We start from the raw sequence: 23,584 nt of genomic DNA, 5'->3' as shown, positions 1-23,584 counted from the left end.
ATTAAAATTGTGTGAATGCTTTTTTATATTTTTAAACACTCCATTTACATGACGCTTCCGATCTCATGATGATTACATGAGAGCTCTAGTTAGGTTTGCCTTTCACAGCTAATGAGTACTACTAAAACCATTTTTATACATAAGCAATGGGATACATAGAGTGGAACTAGAGATGAGTCAGCAGTTAGCTAAGGTTATTTGAACAGCAATATAAACCATGCCTGCCGCTAGGAAACAGTCCACAAAGGTCATACCAAGTGCCTAGTATTTAGACACTACCACCCTGGTGACACCAATTCTCTTAAGACTCTCCTGTTTTTCAGACCAAACGTCATTCTATTTGGCATTTGGATATTGTTGTATTAAATACCCGCTACTTGGTATCTGGATGACAGGGAAGAATGCTTGACCTCATTGCTATTATTCACAGTGAGGCATGCCTGCCAGATTGACAGATGCTGCTCTCTCCCCATCTAGGAGAGTTCGGCACTAAAATTAGTAACTATTAAAACAAGCCTACTGAGTAAGTACCTGCTGAATCTCATGAACAAGAAATACTGAAGAGAAGGTAAGGAGTCACCACTGCTCTTTCTCCAGGAGTTAGGGCTGTAAATTCACAAGTAGGGACAGCACAGCTTACAAAATAACCGTCCTCCAGTACAGAGATAGCCGGGTTACTCAAGGATAATTGGGTGCTGAGCCTCAGCAGCTTACAGTGCACAACGTTAAAACAGAATAAGGGCAGCGGCACCCTTTATGAGTTATTACCGATGCTGACGGAGAGTCGCAGGGGGTGGTGTTAGCCAGATACAGGATGTGCGAGACAGTTCCCTGGTGAGGCACTGCTTCTCACAAACAGTCCTGGAGAGGAAAACGTTTACAAACAGTCCCAGAGAGGAAACGGTTTATAACCTGAAACTCATTTAGGGTTTAGCTCTGTTGCCTCCGCAGCCACAGGAAACAAGCATACCGGCCCCACTTGTGAATCATAGCTTTTGGGAACTTCACCTTGAAGAGCAGGAAAGAGTCTTTCTTCAGGTAGAATTGATCTTGTTAATCCTTTCTGCTGGGATCATTGACTAAGCTCCTTCATTTGCCGAAAAACCCAAAAAACCCCCAAAAAACCCCGCACAATAAGAAACACAGCTGCTTGTGGTGGTCCCATCCTCCCTTATTCAATTGTTCAGCGGTTTAACATTTCAGCCCGAATGCTGCAGACCTACTTTTAATTCTCTCTTCTAGCTGAGAGGATTCAAGGCCACATTGTTCCAGCCCTCCACACAAATGACCTAGCTACAAAACAACTAAATTAATAAAAAAGAAAAGAAAAAAATACCCCACCATGAACGCTTCCATGTTCTGCTTACCCACTTCAGCGAGAACCCACTTCTGCGTGGCTGTCAGTGAGACTTGATTCTGCCAGGACTGAGAACTGCAATTAGTCTACAAAACCAGCGTTACTAGTTTCAGACGGGCACAGACTTTAAGGTGTCATCAGAGGTGAGTGGGGGTTTAAAATTTCTTTGGAAGAGGCCTCTGAATTACCCACCAAAAGTCCATTTTTATCAGTCCCTCTGACATGTTTTTATGAGAGCATTAAAAGCCATTAAACTTGAGAGAGTAAACCAAATATTCTCCCAAAGGCAAGGCTGAGAACAATAGCATTAGTGAATTCCAGTTCATCATCACAAGACCAAATGACATATAGGTGTTGCTATACAGCCCTGGCCTATAAGCAGGAACTGGGGTTTAACAATTGGGCATTTATTGCTACAGATAAATACCAGCTGCCTCACTCAGAGCCTCAACAGTTGAGTTTATATCACAGGGTTTAGTCTTTCATATGTAAACAAAGTTATGTAAACATATACATTTGAATTTGGAGGAGTTTTTCAAAGCTAATCTTACAAGTGCTTACAAGACAAGGATGCTTACTGAGATGCTGAGAAATGAAATGCAGGAGCGGTGTAACTGGTTTGTCTCGCGGAAGGCCTTGAGTCCTTTTGAAACCCAATCTTTTTCAAACACACCACGTGCGTGTTTGTACGTACACGACTGCAACACCAGCTTACACATACCTCTTTATACTGTCTTCTGTGATGAATGAATTTGATTAAAGAGCCAAAATTCAGTGCCTACAAAAGCTGCAAGGTGAAAAATCCCCACAGCACGAGCGCTTGGTTGCGACAGCAGAGCTGCTGCGGGAACTGCCCGCGCTCTCCTCTCCCTGCTGCACGCACGGAGCAGTGAGCGCCTCGGGACTCGGAAAAACCCGAGCCAGCAGCCGCGAGCCGTTTGCCCTCCCCGTCCGTGCTAGGAGCTGTAACGCCACCTACTGATGGCCCCGGGTACTGGCCTCGCCTGCCCAGCCCCCTCCCCTCGGGGAGCCGGGCGGCCACCGCGGCAGTGCCGGTGGTGCGCGGGCAGGGGGGACGGCCCTCCGCCGGTGGGCTGGGGCTTCGCCTCCTTCAGAGACGGCAAAAGTGGTTTCACTGGGAGTTGACAAAAGTTCTTTTTCGAGTTTTTACCTTTGCCCCGTCTAAATGTAAATATTTTCAGCAAAAAAGCAGCAACTGGGAGAAAACTTATTTTTGAAGCACTTGGATTTCTCCTTCTGTCATCCCTGAAAGCATTTTGAACCCTTTCGCCCACCTCTCTGTTTTTCAGGGTCTTCCCTTACTCTTCTTACAGACCTATGTCAGCATTCTGTAATCCTTTGTATGCTCACACAGCTCCCCTTCTTTTGCAGAGAACTGGGGCTGAGGTAGAGCAGAAGCTTCAGAGCCCTTTCCCTCAGGTACAGTGGATGATTTTTACGGCATTGCCCCTCTCAAGAGAAGACAGTCCTGGCAAGTTATTCGTGAAAGAACAGTGTATTTCTAAAACAAGTAATCACTGTCCTCTAATGAAATTTAATAAAAGTTCAGTTCGCAGTAGCATCCTACCAAGAAACAGCAAAAGGCTCTCAGCCCAATGACTTCTCTTAAATTTGTAACCTAAATTCTTAAGGGATAACAATGTCATTCTTAGAAGTGACAGAAGCAGCTCTGATCACCCTTTCTCACAAGACCAACAAAAACAAAAACAAGTATTCAGATTAGGACAAAGTTGCTTGAGAGTACTGTAGCAAACCTGCTATGCATTCCATACCACAAGAACTAGTCAATGTTAATTATAAGAAATGGAAGACTGCCTCCTTCTCATACCTCCAAAGCACCACTCTCAGCAGAAGCTCTTAAAAATATATTGTATATGGTTTCATCTGGAAAGCAAGAATAACATTTTTGGATAGAAAACAGAGAGAGAGCACACCTTCCTTCTTCATCCAGCCCCACTGCACTTCGAAAAAACATGGGAAAAGAAAGAAGAAAAGTTGCAATGAAATGGAATCAGTTCTGTATTGCTGGTCCTGCAGATCTGGTAAGAGGCATCACTTAAGCATTCTACTCACACGTGGTATTTTTTTTTTTTTAAGAAAACACCATAAGTTTTTAAAAAGCAGTGTTAATATTGTACTCAGTATCACGAAATGGGGGCGCTACTGTGGTAAAACACCCCCTCAATTAATCCATATGATTTAAAATGTTTAATGTGCAAGTCCTGGACAGGAATCATTAATTTACAATGTACTAAAAATCTGAAGGATGGGAATTTCTTCATTGTATACGCTCACAGTAGTAAGTGAAGTACTCAATCGCTGAAGTACAAACATCGGTACACTTAAGTGACTTACACTTCATTTTTAAGGCAAAAATGGATAACAACACAACTGCATACAGTTGCAAAAATATTCACAGATATGACTAGATACACAGTCCACTTCTAGCATGAAAATTATAATGATGTACTTAATATAGGAGCGTTTTATTTGAAAAGTTACCATTAAAAATGTAAAATTAATCTAGCTAGGATAAGTAGCACTGACATTTTTACCTGGGCCTCCACACTCACTGATCTTTGTCCCTAAACCTCTGTCACTGTAAGCTCTCCCTGCTCCTCTCTCCCTGTCTGTTTCTAGTCTTATTACAAAGGTGCAGGTGTGCCTGAGTAGCCCCAGAGTCCACAGAGGAAAAAGCTGGAATGTCAGAAATATATGCAAAAGGTCCCAACAAGAAAAAAAAAGAAAAAAACAGATCCTGAGAAATGAAATTAACGGTGGTGGGAGGCGGGAAGCTATCTGCAGGTATCAGGTGATTTGCTCAGTCATCCTTGTCTTTTGCTCCATGTTTCAGGATGCGCGTGAATTCAATGTAGTTGAAATTCCCCTTTTTATCGATGGGGGCCTCTCTGTACAGCTCATCCACCTCTTCATCTGTGAACCTGTCTCCCATCGTCGTCAGCAGCTCCCGCAGGTAGTCTTCCTGGATGAACCCTAGAATGAGACATATAAAGAGAAACAAAAAAGAGAAGCCATTTCTTAGCTGAGTCTTCAAAAGCAGTAAGACAGACATACCAACAAGACATGGAATTAGCTTATACAGCATGTAATATATGCATTTGCACCAAGGGCCCAAAATACTTTCTTAACTGAATTCTAAAGAAATTCCTTGAATGCAAAAGGGAAAAGAGGGAAGCTTAATGCATTGCATACAGATTTAAGAAAAGAGGGCCTGATCTGCTGTGATCTAATAACAGCTGTTTCCATGTATTGATCTTCAACAGCTCAGAGTGGGAAAACAAGTTCCTGTCACTGCTAGTCTTGATTACGCAAGCTGTTCTCTGAATTATATTTTTCTTGACTTAATTAGATATATTTTTGCATCCCTATGAACTAGTTTCCTCTGGGGACTAAAAAACCACTGGTTGGCTCTTCACTGCTGCACAATACTGTTGCTGGAGGCAGTTTACGTGCACACAGTGAACTGCTGGCAAGCGTCCAGGGAAAGAGTTTGTAACAGAAAAGACTTTCAGACAAGATTGAGCAAGTTAACTCTGGAGGGAGGAAGAATGTTTACTGTGGAGAGGTAGAGATGGAGAAGCTAGTAAAAAAAAGAAGGTAGGATATATTAAAGTTATTTATTTTAGGCTAAAACATTAGCAGAAGATTTTGGAGGAAATTAAAAAATACAAAAATGAGCAGTTGCTAAGTATGTTCTGTTAATTCAATTTCAATAGGTGGGCAGAACCACCAGTTGCCAAATAATTCCAGGGAAGTTGAGAGATGAAAAAAGGAATGCACATAACAAATGGTAGACAGAAGAATGCAGAAACTACTTAATGTTGAAAGAAGACCTGCCATGCTTTTAAATACACAACAGTTGCTTCATTTGAGAAAGAAACTGGTTATTGAACTTTAGTTGGAGAAATAACAACTGAACAGAGGAAGTAGAAGTACATTCCAAAAAAACCCCCAACGTAAACTGTGCAGAACAGCTGGAAATCATATGTAGACTCCCACATCAACTGATCCAGATTCAATTAGAATGTGATTAATAAAAAAAAAAAGTTCTGCTTTGGAAAAAAGAGTTGAATAACTTAAGCAAGCAGATTCAGTAGGGAGACAAAGCCAAACGGGGCATCAGGGGACCAAAAGGCAGTCAATGAGCATGACAAATTATCATGGGGTTGGTGTATGCTGCAGGGAAGGGAGAAACCCCTGTGTTTCTACACTAATTAAAATGGCATCGTATCCCAGTGTAGGCAAGCCCTTGACTACTGACCCCAAATTAAGAAGGCTAACAGCAGTGTTCTACGTTAAAACCAGGGAGAACGTTTAGTTAGCCAAGCCCATCTTAATCGGGTCAAATTTTGGAGTCGTCTTTTGCAGATGTGCAAAAAGAAGGGGAAAAACCAGCTGAACAGATGAGGTTCTATTTCTGCAGTCCTACAGGCAGCGATGAGAGAAGACACAGGGATCAGTATTCAGATAACGCAAGGCCTTTGGTGCTGCAAGTTTAGCCTCAAGGACTTAATTACTTCTGGCTGAACAGCTAGATATCTTAAACACTGAACTAGATTGCCAGACTAGGAATATGCTAGAAGTTTTAGCAGCAACAAATTGTAAAGCAAAGCATACTCCAGCCTTCAACGTAGATGGGGAATAACAAATTAACGAAGCAAAATCTTAAAGCAAAGCATACTCCAGCCTTCAACGTAGATGGGGAATAACAAATTAACGAAGCAAAATCTTAAAGCAAAGCATACTCCAGCCTTCAACGTAGATGGGGAATAACAAATTAACGAAGCAAAATTTCAGATTTATCTTGTGGCAAACAGCACAAAACAGATGCAATGCAGGATCAAAGAGCAGATAAAAGATGTACCAAATGCAGACAGATAGGATTTTTATACTATTTTTACAGTACTACACACAATAGTAATGTTGAAGCAATATACCCAACTAGATTTGCAATATAGAAAATGTAAGTAAAAACCAACAAGTAAAACTACCTTACCCTCATCAAAAGCATCTGATTTATATTATTCTATTTCAAAAGGACTACACTGATGTAGAGCTAGAAAATCAGGCCTGTAACACACACGCACATGGAGGTTATGAAGGGAAAAAGAAGGTGGTTTACATAGCTGGAAATGCTTTTGTTCGTTTTTAAAAGAAACAAACTGATTGGAAGACAAATTTGAGAGTAAAACGAATAAAGGGCAAACATAACACGAGTTCTATAAATACATTACATGGTATTTTGAAGACTGCATTTTTACTATTATGAATCAAAAAAATCAATGCAACAGCATAACTAACATGTTTCCTGGTTAAAATTTGAGGATGACATGAGACACAAAAGTGGCTGGAACCATTATCAAATCATCCTAGGACAGAGTTGAAAGATAATAAAATCAATCTTATCAGTACGTGGGGGCCTGAACTAGTAACTTATTGTTTACACAGACGTAGAAGGTTACTGTTCAAAAGAACTGGCAGGACAATAATTCTCTTTATATCGTAATTCACAGGCTCTTGTTTTGGTGTGCACAAAAAAACCCCTGTAGCACAGTGAGTCAGACTACCTGTGGAGAGAAAATAATTAACCTACTAACAAAACTTCCTTCTCTAGGAGATAGTAAAGAGATTTCCCTTGAGAGGGAGGAAGTAAATTAACATTTGAAAAGGCCTTACCAACAGAAGGCCTGTTTACCTACACCTCAGCAGGAAGGGGATGCTCTTTGAAAAGGCAAAAGGTGCTAAAAATACACAGACTCAGAATAGCTGTTTGAAATGGAATAATATCCTTTGAAAGGTTCAGAGCACATATGCACAGGTTAGATTGAAATATTGCGGTGGACAGTTGTGAGGAAAGTTATAGGTGCAATGACATCCCTAGTGAAGAGGCTACGTAATTATGGCACGCGCTAGTAAGACATGTTCACAACACGTCAAAGTGCTGACATTCTGTAATTCTGCAGAGCTGTCCAAGGATTCATCCCTGGTTGCTACACACTTCTCCAGAATCTTATCCTACATAATAAATAAAAGCACAAACTCTAACCTCAAGATCACAGACACAACCTTGAAAGTCCGATACAGTAAAACTGAGCTTTGTGTTTTCCTCTTTCTCTATATCTCAGTACTCAAATCAGTCCAATCTGTCATTCCCATCTTCTAGACCCCAACTGGTTTTTATCTTTAGATCATTAAGGGTACAGCCCTTCCTTGCAACCTGAAAACAAACAGAGCTGCGAGTGAGGGCACGACATGGCGTTTGTCATCGGAGCCATAACATACACTAGGCAAGATGAGGGTTCAAAAGAATTTATGTAGTCTGGACCGCCTCTCTTGAAATACTGGAAACACTAAAGAATTCAGATGCATCTCAGATCTACTGCAAGGGAGGACAAACTCAGTTGTATTACAGATTTCACATCTGTCACCTTTTCAATGTCATAGAATATCACGTATTACCAATTTGAATTCCTCATCTTAGAGCAAATGCATCTTATTTTGCACTCTGAGGAACATACAAACTGCCCAGTTAAAACATTCTTCTTCAGAGCCTCACAGAAGAACATTACTACTAGTCCTCAGTACTCCCCCAGAACACCCAGACGGGTTTTACTCTCACTCAGTAATCGAGACAAATTCTCATTACTTGGTTGAAAACGTCATCTAGGATTACTGTGCCATGTTTCATTTATAAAGGTGCGAAAATCAGCATACTATTTAGAAACCCAAATAAACAACATAAAAGTACCCCCACCCTCCATGCGGCTGAGTTTCACCCACATACCTGTTGCTTCTTCATCAAAGCAAGCAAACGCATTCCTGATTACATCTTCCGGATCGGTGCCATTTAACTTCTCACCAAACATTGTAAGGAACATCGTGAAGTTTATGGGGCCTGGAGCCTCATTCATCATGGCATCTAAGTATTCATCCGTTGGATTCTTTCCTAGGGATAAAGGGATTCATATTTGGTGTAGCTTTCAAACTAAAAGAAAAAGCAAGCTGAATAGCTCAATACAAATGGAGACACTTCTCATAAGCTATCCCAAACACAGTATTCTGATTTTAACAGCACAAAGTTGTTTGGCAACCATGAACAGAAAAGTGACATTACCAAGGGAGGCGAGCATATCGTGCAAGTCCTCCTTGTCAATGAAGCCGTCCCTGTTCTGGTCGATCATGTTGAAGGCCTCCTTGAACTCCTGAATCTGCGACTGATCAAACATTGCAAATACATTGGAAGTGGCACGCTGAGGGCGCTTCTTGGTGGTCTTCGTCTTTGCCTTTTTGCTGGACATGTTGATTTTTGGACACTAGGGAGAGAAGTAAATACAGTAAGATACAAGATCAGAGTTAGGACTTACACACACACACGCACCCCCCCCATACTAAGGTTTAATGTTAAAAGTTCACAGACAGAAAAACGTCTAACACACTTCCATTTCCTCTCATCAGAACATATATCCCCAACCAAGAAAGGAAAAAAAGAGAAGCATGAAGTACAAACAACTGAAAGACAGACTCTTAAATAAAAACAGTCACTAAAAGAAGACACATTTAAACTTGAATTTCCCTCTTCAAAAGGACAGCTTTTATCTGGTATCCCTTCTTGCTACATGCACCTGCAACAAGGGAGCTCAAATTGGTCTCAAGTGTAAAAGAGCAAAGCCAGGTTTTGAAAGCTGTTGTTAAGCCTGTGAAAGAGCTCTGTATGGATACGGATACACAACAACTGTGTGCAATATCAGGTAGTAGAGGAAGGAGAAACGCAACTCAGTAGACCTGAACAAACTCTGAACTGCCTATACTTGACACCTGACAGTGGTAAGAAGCCGCTGTCTGTATGATGGGTCTCTCTCCCTGCCTTGCCTTCCATTATTTAAAACAGCCTAAAACCATGGAAGGTATATTTCTGCTCATACCAACAAGTTCTGCCTGACCTCCATTTACTTTTATGCATTTAATTTTACCTGAAATATACTACAGGTCGGCCATACCTGAAAGCTGACTTCTGCTGCCTACTCCTTTAAGCAAAAAGGGAAAGCAACAAACTCACACGGCTTTTGCTCATCTCCCTCGACCAAGTGCTCCAAAAAAGGTACTGTCACCTGTAACACCCAGAGCTTGGGTCTGAACAACACAGAAAACGGATCCAGGCACGGCCATTCTTGTCACTACCACTGTCATTTAATTTACCTGTTGCTATGCCTGCTCAGGTTTCCATCGTACGGGGCCGCACAGCAAGCTTTAAGATTTTATAAAATGAACAGGGGGAGACTACGCTTGTCCTTTTGGGTAGGCAGGAGGGGGGGATGGGGGAAACCTGCATGCAGCCCCTCTCCGCCTTAACTGGAAGGCTGTGACCTGAAAGCAACCTGGCAGCCGCCCCTCGCCCTACGTGGGGAGAATGAAGCTCGGTGACAGCGCTCAGCTCTCCAGCGCACACCACTGAGGAGGTCTTTCACCAAAATTATTATTTTTTGGCGCCGGAGGCACGCCGAGCTCTCTCGGGAAAAGCTGCATCCCTCCCCTAGGCTTCAAGGGCGCCCAGAGCCGAAGAACCCTCGCTGCCCCCATGAAGCGTCGACGCCACCGCCGCCGGGGCCGGGGCCGCTCTCGCCCGCCGCCGGTTGAGGGTGGGGGCGGCCCCGGCGCCATCGCTTCCCCTCAGCAGCAGCTGCCCCAACGGCCGCGGGCCCGAACGCGTCTCCCAACGGTCACTGTCCCCACAGCCCGTTCCCGCCCCCAGAGCCCCCCCGCCTCACCCCAGCAGCCGCGGCGGGACCCGCTGCGAAACAGACGCGGAAGGGAGGAAGCAGCGGCGGCTCCGGCGCTTCCCGGAGAAACCATCGCGCTCCTGAGCGGCGGGTGGCGACGAGCGGCGGGTGGCGACGAGCGGCGGGGGCACCAGGCGGCGGCGGGAGAGGCAGCGGAGAGCAGCAGAACGGCAGCGGGGCCTTGCCCCTTACCGCTGGCAGCGCCCCGCTCCTCGGGGCGGCCGGCTCGGGACGTCCCCGCCGCCGTCTCCCCCCCCGCCCCGGCAGCGTTGGCGCGGCCCGGGGGAAGTGGCCGCCGCCGGTGCGCGGCCCCGGGCGCCGCCTGCAGGTGTCGGGCGGCGGGGAAGGGGCCGGGGGGGGCCGCTGGCGGCTGGCGCTGCGGAGCGGGGCGAGCCGAGCCGAGCCGAGCCAAGCCGTGCCGTGCCGTGCCGTGCCGTGCCGTGGAGAGCCCAGGAAGGTGATGCGGGAAGGAAGGTAAGCCCGAACTGCCTGAAAAACGCGTGGCTGGGACCGGGGGTACGCGGAGCTGCTGCGGGCTGGGGCCGCCGGCACCCGAGCGGGGCGGGGGCACGGGGACACCCCGCTCGGCGCCGCTGTTTGAGAGGCGGACAGGCAGCGCCTGGGGGCAGCCGCCTCCTCCCGCGCGGTTAGGTTTATTTATCACGTGGAAAAGGGAGCTTCGGTCCGTGTTCCTGAAGCCTCTACCGGCGAGCGCGGAGTTACCGGTTCGCGGTCCATCGCGGCGAGGTCAGCGAAGCCTGGCCGTGTGGTGGCACCGCCCGGGTCACCGGAGCCGTGCCCTCGGGCCGCCTCGGGCGCCGCTGAAGGGACCTGAAAAAATCCGGTTCGCATCTTTAAGCCTTCTAAACGAGTACTGCCGCCGGAGCAAGACTTTACACTTCTTGCAGCCATACTCGGAGGATTTATACTTTCTTATATTTTCTTCATGAAAAAAGTGCAAAGGAGAACACTATTATATTTTTTTTTGTTGCTTCATTTACTGATGTAGGATCTCAAAGAAATTGAGTTACAAGGTCTTTTTAGAGCTCCCCTGAGGATGGGGTCTGAAATGACATCAGAAGCAGTTGGTCTGTAGCCCGTGACCGCTTCTGCATTTCTGAGATTTTTCTTAAGGGCATGCTTATTCACATTTTGCGTATTGAAGCCCCATAGAAATCACTTGGGCTTCAAGTAGCTGTGGTTTGGTACACAAAGGCATTCTGAATATTGTCAGATGGAAAGCTGCACTGTCAGTTTATCATTCTTTTAACTCCTTTGCTGTCTGTTATCAGTTTTGTTGGTATACGATCAGTATCTTATTAAACAGTAACTCTTAAGGAGGAAATGGAAAAAACCACATGAACGTGCATTTGTTGAAATTACTGATTGTGTTTACAAATGCAAATGGATTATGTTTAGGTACTGTATATACTGAAGTTAATATACAATCTAGAAGTCGCAGGCCGAGATCTGAAGACACAACTGCTAGAAGGGCCAACTTTCTTTCCTGCCCTCCCCTTAAACCAGAAGAGTTACTTCATGAGGTCTGAGAATTTGGCCTAATTAGCTTATAGAAATACCTCCCCGATGAATTTTAATATTGCTTTTCTAAAATTTGCCTCAACATGCAATGGAAAAAAATACTAAACTTTGCTGAATTGAGAGCATGCTAATGGAAAACAGTTTTAGGGGAAAATCCTCTGTACTTACTAGACATGGCACATAGTTTCAAGGTAATTATATGCAAAGTGTGAGTGGTCAGGAGAGCTGTAGAAACACCAAGATAGTAATAGAGTGCTGCGGGCATTTCGGGCGAGCGGGAGTCAGATTCAAATACTCACAGAGTTCAAGATCTGATCCGTTTATTGTACAAACCAGGTAGACTTTTATAAGGCATTCTATAAGCGTGCAATAATGTGGTTGGCTATTTTACAAGCGTATAATAATATGATTGGTTAACAATTGTTTACTGGGAAGATTTCTGTTTCTGCTTTCTCTGGCACGTAGGCTCCTTTCTGCGGTTTCCCAGCTCCTCTTATCACGTCCCGTTGGCCTTGCTTTTGAGCAAACATCTGCAATTTGCTCCTTTTTCTTCATCCCACTGTTCTGGCCGTAACCTCGTCTTATTTCTTCAGTATTTTTCCACTTGCTTCAGAGTTCAGTATAATCATTCAATACAGCAAGAGCCCCAACACCTCCCCCTTTCTTTTTAAATACAGCATTAATACTGCGTTCCACACAGCTCTGAAAACATTGTAAAAGGCAAGGCACTAAAAGTAACAAAAGAATAACAAACAACAATGTAGACAGACCTTGTTTCAATAAATCCCTCAACCACCCTCAATTCTTGTTGAGGTAAATAAATTGATACATTTAAACGGTAAATCAACTGTTGCAAAAAATACATATTTTTAACAAGTGTAGTATTCCACCAGGTACAGTTATCACTAAAGCCAAAATTCGTGTCATTATACTTCTTATCTAACCAACCCCAATATGATTGATTTATAGCCGTATAGTTTACTCCCAAAGGCTCAAAAGCTAGTTCAAAGCAGAAACGCATTTCTTGTAGGTGACATCTGAAGCACTTTTTTTCCTTTTTTTTTTTTTTCTTTTTTTTTTTTTTTCTTTTTTTTTTCTTTTTTTTTCTTTTTTTTTTTCCTTTTTTTTTTTCTTTTTTCTTTCTTTTTTTTTCTTTTTTCTTTTTTTTTTTCTCTTTTTTTTCTTTCTCTTTTTTTTTTCTTTTTTCTTTTTTTTTTTTTTTTTCCTTTTTTTTTCCTTTCTTTTTTTTTTTTTTTTTTTTTTGGGGGGGGGGAGGGGTTTGTAATCAAGTCCGTATTTTTCCTTGAGAAGCTTAAGCTGTTCCTCTTGTTTCAGGAGAGTTTCCAACTCTGATTTGTCGAATAGGTCCGTATTTCCCAAAAATATCATACGTTTCCTCCGCTGTGATTTTATACGGCAGGTTCCGAATATAAAGGATCCGATTGACCTCTGGGGGCAGCCAGATGTTAGCTCGCTTGGCCGCTTGCACTGCCATGGCGCCGATCGGAGCGGGGGGGGGGGTGGAGGGGGGGTGCCGCCTCGGAGAGAAACCGCGGCCGGGACGGGGCCTGCCGGGCCGCACGCCGCCGCTCGCCGCTTGTTCCTTTTCAGGACACCAGGGTGGTAATTGCGCGACCATACCCCGTACCGCTCGATACGTGCGAGCCAAAGTCTTTACCCCCTTAGTCCCAACTTGCACAGATTCCCATAAGTCCTCTCCTACTTTCTTCCATGTTTCATTATTATATATATCTTGCGTAGAAGCAAGGTAACCACGGCGGCGACTCCAACATAGCAGATCAACTACTGCCTGCCGTGAGACTGGCGTTTCATTTTTTTTCTGCCAGTTTCATCAAATTGTCTACGATTGCTTTTTCCACCACTGATGCAGTGATTCCCATCCTGCTTAAATTTCCTGACTCACCGGTCAGCCGTGCACGTTCCGCCTTTCTTCGGGCGCCCAGCTCTCTCTCCGCTGGCAGCAGGATCCTCGCCGGCTCCGCAGCTTGTAACACGATCCTTAATGAATCTTCCTGACTTTTAACCGATCCTGTCGACCCTCATCGGATCGTCGGGGTCACCAGATGCTGCGGGCATTTCGGGCGAGCGGGAGTCAGATTCAAATACTCACAGAGTTCAAGATCTGATCCGTTTATTGTACAAACCAGGTAGACTTTTATAAGGCATTCTATAAGCGTGCAATAATGTGGTTGGCTATTTTACAAGCGTATAATAATATGATTGGTTAACAATTGTTTACTGGGAAGATTTCTGTTTCTGCTTTCTCTGGCACGTAGGCTCCTTTCTGCGGTTTCCCAGCTCCTCTTATCACGTCCCGTTGGCCTTGCTTTTGAGCAAACATCTGCAATTTGCTCCTTTTTCTTCATCCCACTGTTCTGGCCGTAACCTCGTCTTATTTCTTCAGTATTTTTCCACTTGCTTCAGAGTTCAGTATAATCATTCAATACAGCAAGAGCCCCAACAATAGAGTTATTAAAATACCCTGGGATAATGTTGACAACTGAGTTGTGTGTTGCAATTTAATTATGAAAATAGTTATTTGATATCTTCATTTAAAATCCTTTCATCAGTTACTTCAAATTGAACCACTGCTGTAAACATGCTATAGTGTATTGTTTTTCATGCTATTAAAAAGGTGTTACATGAAACTTGTCACCGTGTATGTTGTTTTTAGCGTTTAACTTTCAAAGACGTGAGAATAGATACGGTAATATTGTTGGCCCAGTGTGAGATCAGTTGTTACTGACAAATCTCAATTTCAATCTCTCTTTTCTCTCGGCTTTTGTCTTCAATTTATCGCATCATAACCAACCCTGACCATTTTGTGATTCCGTGATAATGGAATGAGAAGCAGTTGTTATAAGCAGACCATTTTCTGTGTGACGTAAATCTATATAATGCTTTTACAAATGGTTCAATTTTACTTGATTCCAGCATTCATGGTACAACTAAAGGAATTTAAAGGGGGTAAAAGGGATTTGTTTTGCCTCATAATATTTTGTGAATATTTTTTTATTTATTAACATAAATCGTAAAAAAAGACAAAACCAATAAAGGCCTTTTTTTTTTTTTGTGAATGTGTTAGCTTGTACTTCAGCTTTTAATTAAGGTGGTTGTGGTGATCTCTCAGGTGAAGGGTGGACTTAGTTTCTGCTGTTTAAACCTCCCTCTGGAGAGGCCGGGTGCTTGAGGATGGTACCCCTGAGCTGCCCGCAGCCTCCAACAGCGCTTAGTTCACAGTGACTGTGCATCCCTGGCTGATGCTGGCTGTAATCCCATTCCTTGCTGCCTTGCAGACTCTTTCTGAGGAAGCCACAGGCTGTTTCTGGAGTACGCAGGCTGCTCTGCGCTCCGGTGGCGCTTCCTGACTGTACAGAGCTGCGCTTGCAGATCGCTATCTGATGGGACCGCAGGCCTGGTCTTGAATACGGCCTTTGGGCGCTTCTGAACGGTCCGGGCACATCCCAGGCAGAGCGCGTTCTGGGGAGCGCAGGGCGGGGATGGGTAGCTGTGCTGCGGAGCGTTCACCCGGCCTTGTGCCACCCCACCAGCAGGAACGGCGCGGTCCGGCCGTGCAGCCCCCGCAGAACGAGCGCGGGGGGCCCGGGCCGTGTGTGCCGGGGGGGTGCGCCTGCGGGGGCGGGGCTGCGCCCCCAACAGCGCTGCGACCCGCAACAGCGCCGCCTGGTGACGGGCCGCGGTCCCAGGCAGCGCTCGCTCTGTGGGCGGGGGGAAAGCGCTTGCACGACATCGTCCCAGAATGTGTGCCAAAAATTTGTTAATTTGTCAGTACCGCGTGATTTCCTGCATAAACGGCACAGAACAGGAATTTATTTATCTATTCTGAAAATATTTTTTCAAGTGCTGAACTCTTAAATCCTTCGGTTGTTTTCTTTCTACTACTTTTGTTACTTCCACTTTCTCATTTATGTCAGTCATTAGAAAAAAAAACTTTTAAGCTAAATGTATAATTTTTCCATGTATTTTCCATCTAAAATACTCAACTACTTTGGTGCTGTTGGAATGTTTTCCTAGGCTTATTTTCTTTGAACTGTCTAAAAGCCTTCAAAATTATTTGTTTCATACTTAAGTTCTAAGGCTGTGACAGCAAGCGATTTGCAGTAAACCTTCTCCCTCCGTTTAATTCTCTCCATTTCACCACCTCTGCTGAGTTATGATGACACTGCAAATATTTATGATTAACTTGGTTGCTTAATGAAGCAGAATCAATCTGTGTCATATGATGTTTCTGTATGAATCTAATTAATGTTACAGGAACAACGGGACTGGCTCACAGTAGAAGTCTGCCTAGCCCAGTGCACCCTGGCTGTAAAGAGATGTGTGTTCTGGATGTGGAAAGCAGGGAGCAAAGTCTTGGCCATCCTTTGCTGTGCTGCCGTTCCCACAGACCGTGTGTCTGTGCTGTCTGCTCCACAAAAGCAACTGTACTGAACAAGTCGGGGCCAGGGGACTGGTCTGCTTCTGTGCAGTCTTGCTCACTGCAAGGCCAGGAAAAGCACCAGGATCACCCCCAGCGCCCACCTTTGGCCGTACACAGTGGTGAGGAGGAAAGCAAGCCTGTCATGATTGCTCAAGCTGGAGTTTTGCTCAACGTTCAGATCTTGCTGCCTCCTGAGATAATGATGACCATGAAGCTGGGGTTAAATGAGATTGTCCAAGTCTCACCCTGATTTTTCAGCAAGTCAGAATTCGTCTTGAGAGTGGGCAAGGGGAAGCCCAGCGGCTGTGTCCTCTTCTTGCATTTCTAGGTGGAACACCGCTGGGATGTGCTTACTGTTTCCCTGGGTGCCTTCAACAAAGAATAGATGCTGTGAAGTCTCCAAGTCTCTGGAGAGTTTTATTGTTTTGGTTTATTCTCTGAAACTTAAAAATCATCAGATTTTTTGAGAACCTCTTTCTCTATACTTCCTCTTCTTTTTAGAGAATAGAGCACACTGGGTGCTTTTAGCCTGTTCTTGAGGGGGAAAACAGCAGCAATAGCCATATGCAGGTATTTTGGGACGAATAACAATCAGGGTAGCCTGTTTTCCCAGAATCTTCTCCCAACCTCTGCTATTTTTAGCTCATGGAAGGATAAGCCACCCTGAGCCAGACGTGGTATTTAGTAACCCATGATGAACTTCTTTCACAAGCTTGCCTAATACGCAGTGCTTGAATTGATGTAAATTTAGCATCCCTGATATCCTTTGCAGGTGTTTTTGGATTCTTTGCAAGGTTGCTATTTGTTACATGAAGAACTTCACCTTACTGATTTTGAACCTACCTATTCCTATTTTTATTTGATGGTCTAGATTTTATATTGGAAGAAATGCTAAGGCTGAATTGTGTGTCCACCTCTTTTATGTTACTTTTGCTTCTACAGAGCTTTTGCATGTTCCGTCAGCTACAGCACAGTCCCACTTCAGTAATTTTGTACAGAAGCTATTCCATACCCTTGGTCATCATAGAAGACTGAGGATATGCATAGGGAATGAACAGAAGAGTCTAAAAAGAGAGACTAGATGAAAAAGTATATTTGTGATTTTCACATCAAATTAAGAATTAAAAACGTGTGGAAGTTGGATGGAAAGTTTTGCTGGTTAAGTGCAGGGTTTTTTTCTGAGCATGTTATCACTGTTCAACAAAAGCAGCAAATGCTAGTTACAGAGGTTTAGTATTGACAGCACAATCAAAATTAAATATATCCATCTGAGACAGTCCTAGGTGTAAACAGTCATTTAACAAAAGCATTTTGACTGTCAATTTCTTCACCTTGTATTTTGGCTCATTCATCTGCCTTTCCATCATCCCTTCTTCCCTGATTCCAGCTGGCATCTGTTATCTCTGCCAAGCTATCCCAAGTGCAGTGCTGTATCAGTGTGACAGCCATTCTTTTTGTGATGCTGGGAGTGTCCCAGAGTTGTTCTGGAATTTCTCCAAAAATAGCTCCCGTGCAGTCATCCAGAGGGAAAATGTTTGAGAAGTCATGAGTGAAAGAAGGGATTCTGAATGCATGCCTTTGCTTGGGTTTCTTGGAGGGCCTCAGAGCAAGACTTCTAACTGGCTGCAGGGTGTTCCCTGTGTTCATTCAAACACCTCATGAATAAAAATGGTAAATTACTGCATTTCCAGGTGGTGCCTGCCACAATGTGGATGCTGAAAACATGAAAAATAAAGGCTCTCAAAGAATGTACTGGAGCCTATAGAAGAAAGATACAATCTTTCTCCACATTGAAAATGAGAAATAGTTCTGTTTTGACTTTCTGGTAACTTCCACTGTGCATAGCTGAGAAAAAGGTGAGGACCTAAGTTCTCTAGAGCATCATATGACAACAGTACGCCAGGGCCAAGGACAAAGCAGAGAAATGTAATGAACATAAATAAAATAGCCTCTGAAGTGTTGTAAAACAAGAGAAAACAAAAAACCTCAATATAATTATTTAAATCTGCACCTCAGTCACCATATGAATGGGCACTGAACACGTCTGACAAAGTATTGAGGGACTGGACTTGGAAATGCAAGGAGCACCTTGTCTGCTAAGTCCAAAGTCCTTTATATATACAATCACAAATTAAAAAAAATAAAGGAAAAATTGAAAAGTACATCTTGGGCCATTGATTTCTGTTAGGCTTTTGTCCCTTGCTACCTGTTCTCTATGACAAAGAAGTCACCGTACTGCTATTTGTGCTGTATGTCCATCACTTGTTTTTTATTCCAACTAGTAAGTGCCAATAATTTTACCCAAGGCTCTGGGTTTTTCTCCCCTTTTTGCACTAGCTTTAATGAGAAGTATTGCCAGACACCATGATTCCACAATGTTTATAAGTGAAATACAAAAGTAAGTGTTCCTAAGGTATTCTTAGTAAGAAGAGAGTGAGGCCACCGGTCTTTCAAATACATGGAATTAATTCTGCTAAACCTAAGGACCTACGTATATGCCCTCCCCTTGCATTTCTGTATCTATCTGACAATATGTATGTACAAATAAGGAAGAAAATGAGATGTGCTCAATGCTTGGCTGAAGGCCTAAGATGATATTTTAAAACATACTCAGAAAACAAGGAGGAGCAAATTCAGTCAGGTCTTTGACATAAAAAGTAAGCTGTTGCCAGTTTTCTCACTAGCTAATGCCTATGCAGGTTTTGTCGGCTGGTGGAACCATTTCAAAATCAACATGCTTCTTGTGGGGTGGTAGTATGTTACCAGTATAAAATGTATTGTGTTGAAGATTGTTAGCTCACAATTAAGGAAGAAGAATTCAACAAAGGAAAAAAACCCGGTCAGTTAGATACAACGCTAAGTCAAGGCTCAGGTTACTGGTATCTGACGCCAGCTCTATTTTAGCACATACCAAGACAGGGCTCGCAGGCCTCTTTTTACACCCACTTCCTTGAATATGCTAGACAGAAGCTGGAAAGTAATGTGAAATGTTGTCTTTTTAACTTCCAAGGAGCTGTGTCCACAACACTCATGGGGAAAAAACCAAAACTTAGTTCAGTATTTAGTGAGGTTGTACTCACTGATACCTTAAAATGTGACGAAATATTACAACTTAAGGATTAAATAAACGTGGCAAAATTGAACAGTGACAGCTTACAAGCATGTAAAATGAATGCTGCTGTCACATACCATCTGCTCCTTGAGGCGTGCGTCCTAAAGTTAGGCTTGACCTGCCTAATCCTGTAGTATTTGTAACCGTCTTTCAAGCTTTGTAAGGGTGCAAGGCTGGTTTGCCAAGGGACTGGATGACGCTGCGTGGCCGGGAGCCTGCGTGCAGCACAGCAAGCAGCTGGGATTTTCTAGGAGGCGGTTTGATTTCCTGCTCTCCTGTTAAACAAGTGCTTCTGAGAAACATGTAAATATTTTCCCTTAGATGTATTACATTGTTAGAAACCGAATGACCCCTTAAGCCCTGTGATGCAACGACTGTTACGTATCACCTTTTCTCTAGGGAGTATCACACCTTTGGTCTGAAAACATTCCTTTCCAGTATATTTTTCTGTATTGTTGAAATTTGCAAGACAATTTCCCCTGCTCCTGCCAAGGTCTAGCACAGGGACTTGCTCCCACAGCAGCCTGCCTGCTTTGTCTGCCCCCAGCACCGAGCTGGCTCCTACCCACAATGAGTGGTCCCCAGGAAAAGGCAACGATGTGGGTACAGGCCCATGGGCTGCAGAGGAAAACAGGAAGAGCAGCTGGGTGCTGCTACTTTTTTTTTCTTTATCTTTCTTTTTTTTTTTTTTGGAGATAAAAAGTTTTCTGTCTATGAGAAGTTTGGGAAAACAGTGATCTCTGTGGAGCACCTGTTGGAACACAACAAAAATGAGCTGCGTGGAATTTGTTTGCCCCCCAGTATTGCTTTTCGACATTTCATGATAACTTATTTTTAAGCTGCATTTTGAGATGCATTTACTGATTTCTTTTCGCCTCTATATTGTTCCTGGCTTCTGTAATACTGTTTCCGAGTTACTGTCATCCTAAATAATTTTTCAAAAGGAGGAGATTATCTAGAAGTGACAGTGGAGTTTGAAAAATTAGGTAGGCAAGCCAAAAGAGGAGCATGGGTGCACAGGCAATACCAATGGCAGATTAACTGGTGATAGCTAAAATATTCCCGACTCAACTTTGGTTGTTACTCACCTGTTATTAAGACTTAGGTTGCCTGAATGCTTTCAGTATGGCAAAAGAGCTATTTGTTGCCATTTGAAACTCCGCAAGAACATACCAAGGAATATGTTAGTAACATTCCAGACAAGAAAGGGTCACGAGAAACATGTGATGATGAGATTTCAGGTATTTTCCAGCTTTTGGAACAAATGCACTGGGGAGGACACAAAGGCATACTGTTGCTGGTTTCCTGTGCCAGGATGGGGCCCCTGTGTTAGTTTTGTTTCCCGACATATGACAGTGATCCTAGAAACAACCCATCTAAAGATAGTTCTTAGGGCAGTGGTGAAACAGATCCTTACTTCAGAGCGTACAACACCACCTCTGTGACATCCGTTAGTTGCTAAGCTCTTATATTAAGCTGACTTCATGTTGCAGAATGCTTCACTCACCTGATCACCGCGTGATAAAAGATTGTTTGATCGTTTCATTCACTGAAAGGCAGCATAGAGAATAGAATAGAAACAAATGGTTAAAGTGTTGCATATTACCTGTATCTCCAGCAGCAGTGAGAGGAGGGGAAAAAAAAAGAAGGCAGCAGGTAGGCACACGCTGGCAGCCCTTCACACACACGTAGTCCCCTTTGGAGGTTTGTCATGCAGCCGCAGCAGCTCCTTGGCTTCCAGTCAGCCTTTGCGGATGTAGCCTTAGAACAGGGTAAATGGGTCACATAAAATAAGTCACTGGTTTTCAGTAGTGCTTCACAAGGCATTATTTATATCACTGTAGATGTAAGGCTATTAAATGTGTGCATCAGTCTATGAAAATAGTTTTTCATCATAAGCTTACTCTGGCATAGGGCTTGGAGATCATTATATATGAACCCCAAGGGAGAAAAGATTAGGTTCCAAGATTTTGACTGCAAAATGCTAAGTCTAAGTCATCAGAAGCTTAAGCTGCTTCAGTGACCAGTTATTTTTATTTTTGGAAGCGGATCACTGATGACACATCCCTACAGCCCTCAGCATGCAGCCTCAGCTGTCTGGACATTCCTCGCTGCCTGGCTACAAAATGCATCAGATGCTCTTATATGGTCTCTTGGCAGGGTCTGTAGGTCTCGTAGCCTTCTGGCGGTTAAGGGGCTTGTGCCCACTTGCAGGTTAACTAGTTTCCCACATTACAATACAGATACTAGGGAAACCTGAACTTGGAAGGCCATCATTAAATATACTCGAACACAGTTGGAAATTCTTTCTCAATGGCATGTCTTCCTGGGCAGGTACCTTTGCATTAATACAGTTCCCTGCCCTCACCACCCCCTAACTGGGGAAAGCAGCCAAGAGCCTAGCACCTGTGCAGCACGATGAGGAACAAAGTAGCTACATCCCATGTTTCAGCTAGCTGTTCAAAAACAGAGAGCAGTAGGTACAGAAAATTAAGCGGACAATTTCCTCTCAAGGAGGATACCAGATTCTCTTTTATGTAACTCATATTCAGGATTTAAAAATCACTACTTCAAAACTTATTTCCAGCAAGAAGCAGCCAGCTGGCTTGTCTGCCTATTACTTGGTGTAACATATCAGCACCTAAAATTTACTGAGAAGATAGTACCAGGGAAAGAATGGTTTGGGCGCCCACTGGTCATAACATAAGAAAACTGATACACCATTTAGATAGTCAATAGGAAAAAAAAAATCATCAACATAGTCTAACATCTATCCTTTCTACAGGCTGCTTGCACGTATGCACACAGTATTAAATTGCAAGGATGTGACAAGATCGGTCTAAAGAAGTGACAGTATCTTCTTCAGCTTAGTTACATAGCAACGTTTCAACAAGACAAATGTTTCCTAGATCGCCACTCTTATCTTTGTCACACAGGCTATGTACGTGAAAACTTCCATGTGTCCCTTCCAAAAAAATCAGCCATTACTAGAATCTTGCAGGCATGCCATGGAGAAATACCTCAGCCACCATTGCAAGGAGCACTGAAATAGTTTAAAAACAAACTTTGGAAAAAAAAGGAGCAGGCATGGCAGTCTGTAGTATTACAGCAAATAACACAGGTAGGAAAAAACAAAAACTAAGGCTACATTCCAGTTAGCAAATAAACCAGAAAATCGGAAAAGGAATGGCTGAAAACTCATTTCAATTAAGCCTAGAAGTAGAAGCTACACAGCAATAACAAAAAAAAATTAAAAAGTACGCCTACCAAGTATACTTTGTCAAACTAATTTATTTACAAAGCTAAAGCCAGAATACCTTCAAGAACTACCATACTGGGAACAGAAGCAAGATTAAGTAACTGAGCCTTCACGCTACCACACTGCAAAACGAGACAAACCCTCCTTACCAGATAAGCTGTCCCAGCCTTTACAACCCTTTAGCTGAAGTAAAATTTCTGTTCCTTGGGGTCCTAAGTCATGCAAAGTAGCTGAGGGCAGGGTTCCTGGGTAAGAGGTCATCACTTTAACTGATAAAATATGTAGGCGAGAAATTTCTCTTATTTCTTTCAGCTGGCAGTAGCCAGAAAAATAAGACACATGGAAGGATACAGTCATGCTTAAGAGAACCACCTTCCTCTTTTCTTGGTATTTGAGGCAACGGCAACAGCATCAGCACAGATGTTGTTGAATGAATGGTTCCTGCTTGCTTAAAAGTCATCTTACCCATGTACCTAAGGAATATGCATGACCTTTTAAAAAGTGAGAGGGACTTCAGCATGTATAGCACTTTACCAAGTTAATTCTCAGAACAACTTTGCTGACATTCTGACATGCAAACGCATTAAGATACAGAATACAGCTGTATATAGGTTTTCCAGCCATGTATTGCTGTTAATTAGTGCTATCACAGGCACTGTAGCTTCTCAGATTCCATTGCACAAGCTTCCTTCAACTGAAGGGAAAAAAATATGCCTAATTCCCAGTTATTGCCAACATAAAAACTTAGCAAACAGGAATGCAAACTTTGACATGAAATTATTGCTAAAAAGCAATATTAAAAGAAAATAAAAGTTGGGCATGATACCTGCTCAATAATCATTAATGTTCTCTGCTGGTGATAAGGCAATTCTAACAATCTTCCCTAACCATTTCTTTGGCTAACTACTTACACTAGTCCAATCCCACTTAAAAATCTGAGTTAAGAAATTACTACAGCTACATTTTTAAAGATCAGCACATCCCACTAGGCACATTTCAGGACTGTGTGACACCAAACAAGACATTAAGAAAA

At 43.3% G+C, this 23,584-nt stretch overlaps 1 protein-coding gene across 1 annotated transcript; it reads right to left on the bottom strand.

Annotated features, from left to right (window-relative positions):
* Positions 1-3,228: 3,228 nt before the first annotated feature.
* Positions 3,229-10,318, bottom strand: LOC130145796 (myosin regulatory light chain 2, smooth muscle minor isoform-like). The gene is made up of 4 exons (XM_056331159.1): positions 10,165-10,318; positions 8,514-8,712; positions 8,184-8,345; positions 3,229-4,372 (listed from the first exon to the last, which is right to left on the bottom strand). Exons 2-4 carry the CDS (start codon positions 8,695-8,697, stop codon positions 4,200-4,202), a joined length of 519 nt encoding a protein of 172 aa, XP_056187134.1. The 5' UTR covers positions 8,698-8,712; positions 10,165-10,318; the 3' UTR covers positions 3,229-4,199.
* Positions 10,319-23,584: the final 13,266 nt, after the last annotated feature.

This window comes from Falco biarmicus, chromosome 3 (genome assembly GCF_023638135.1).
Source record: "Falco biarmicus isolate bFalBia1 chromosome 3, bFalBia1.pri, whole genome shotgun sequence".
NCBI classification, from domain to species: domain Eukaryota; kingdom Metazoa; phylum Chordata; class Aves; order Falconiformes; family Falconidae; genus Falco; species Falco biarmicus.
This window is presented reverse-complemented; position numbering and strand designations above follow the sequence as displayed.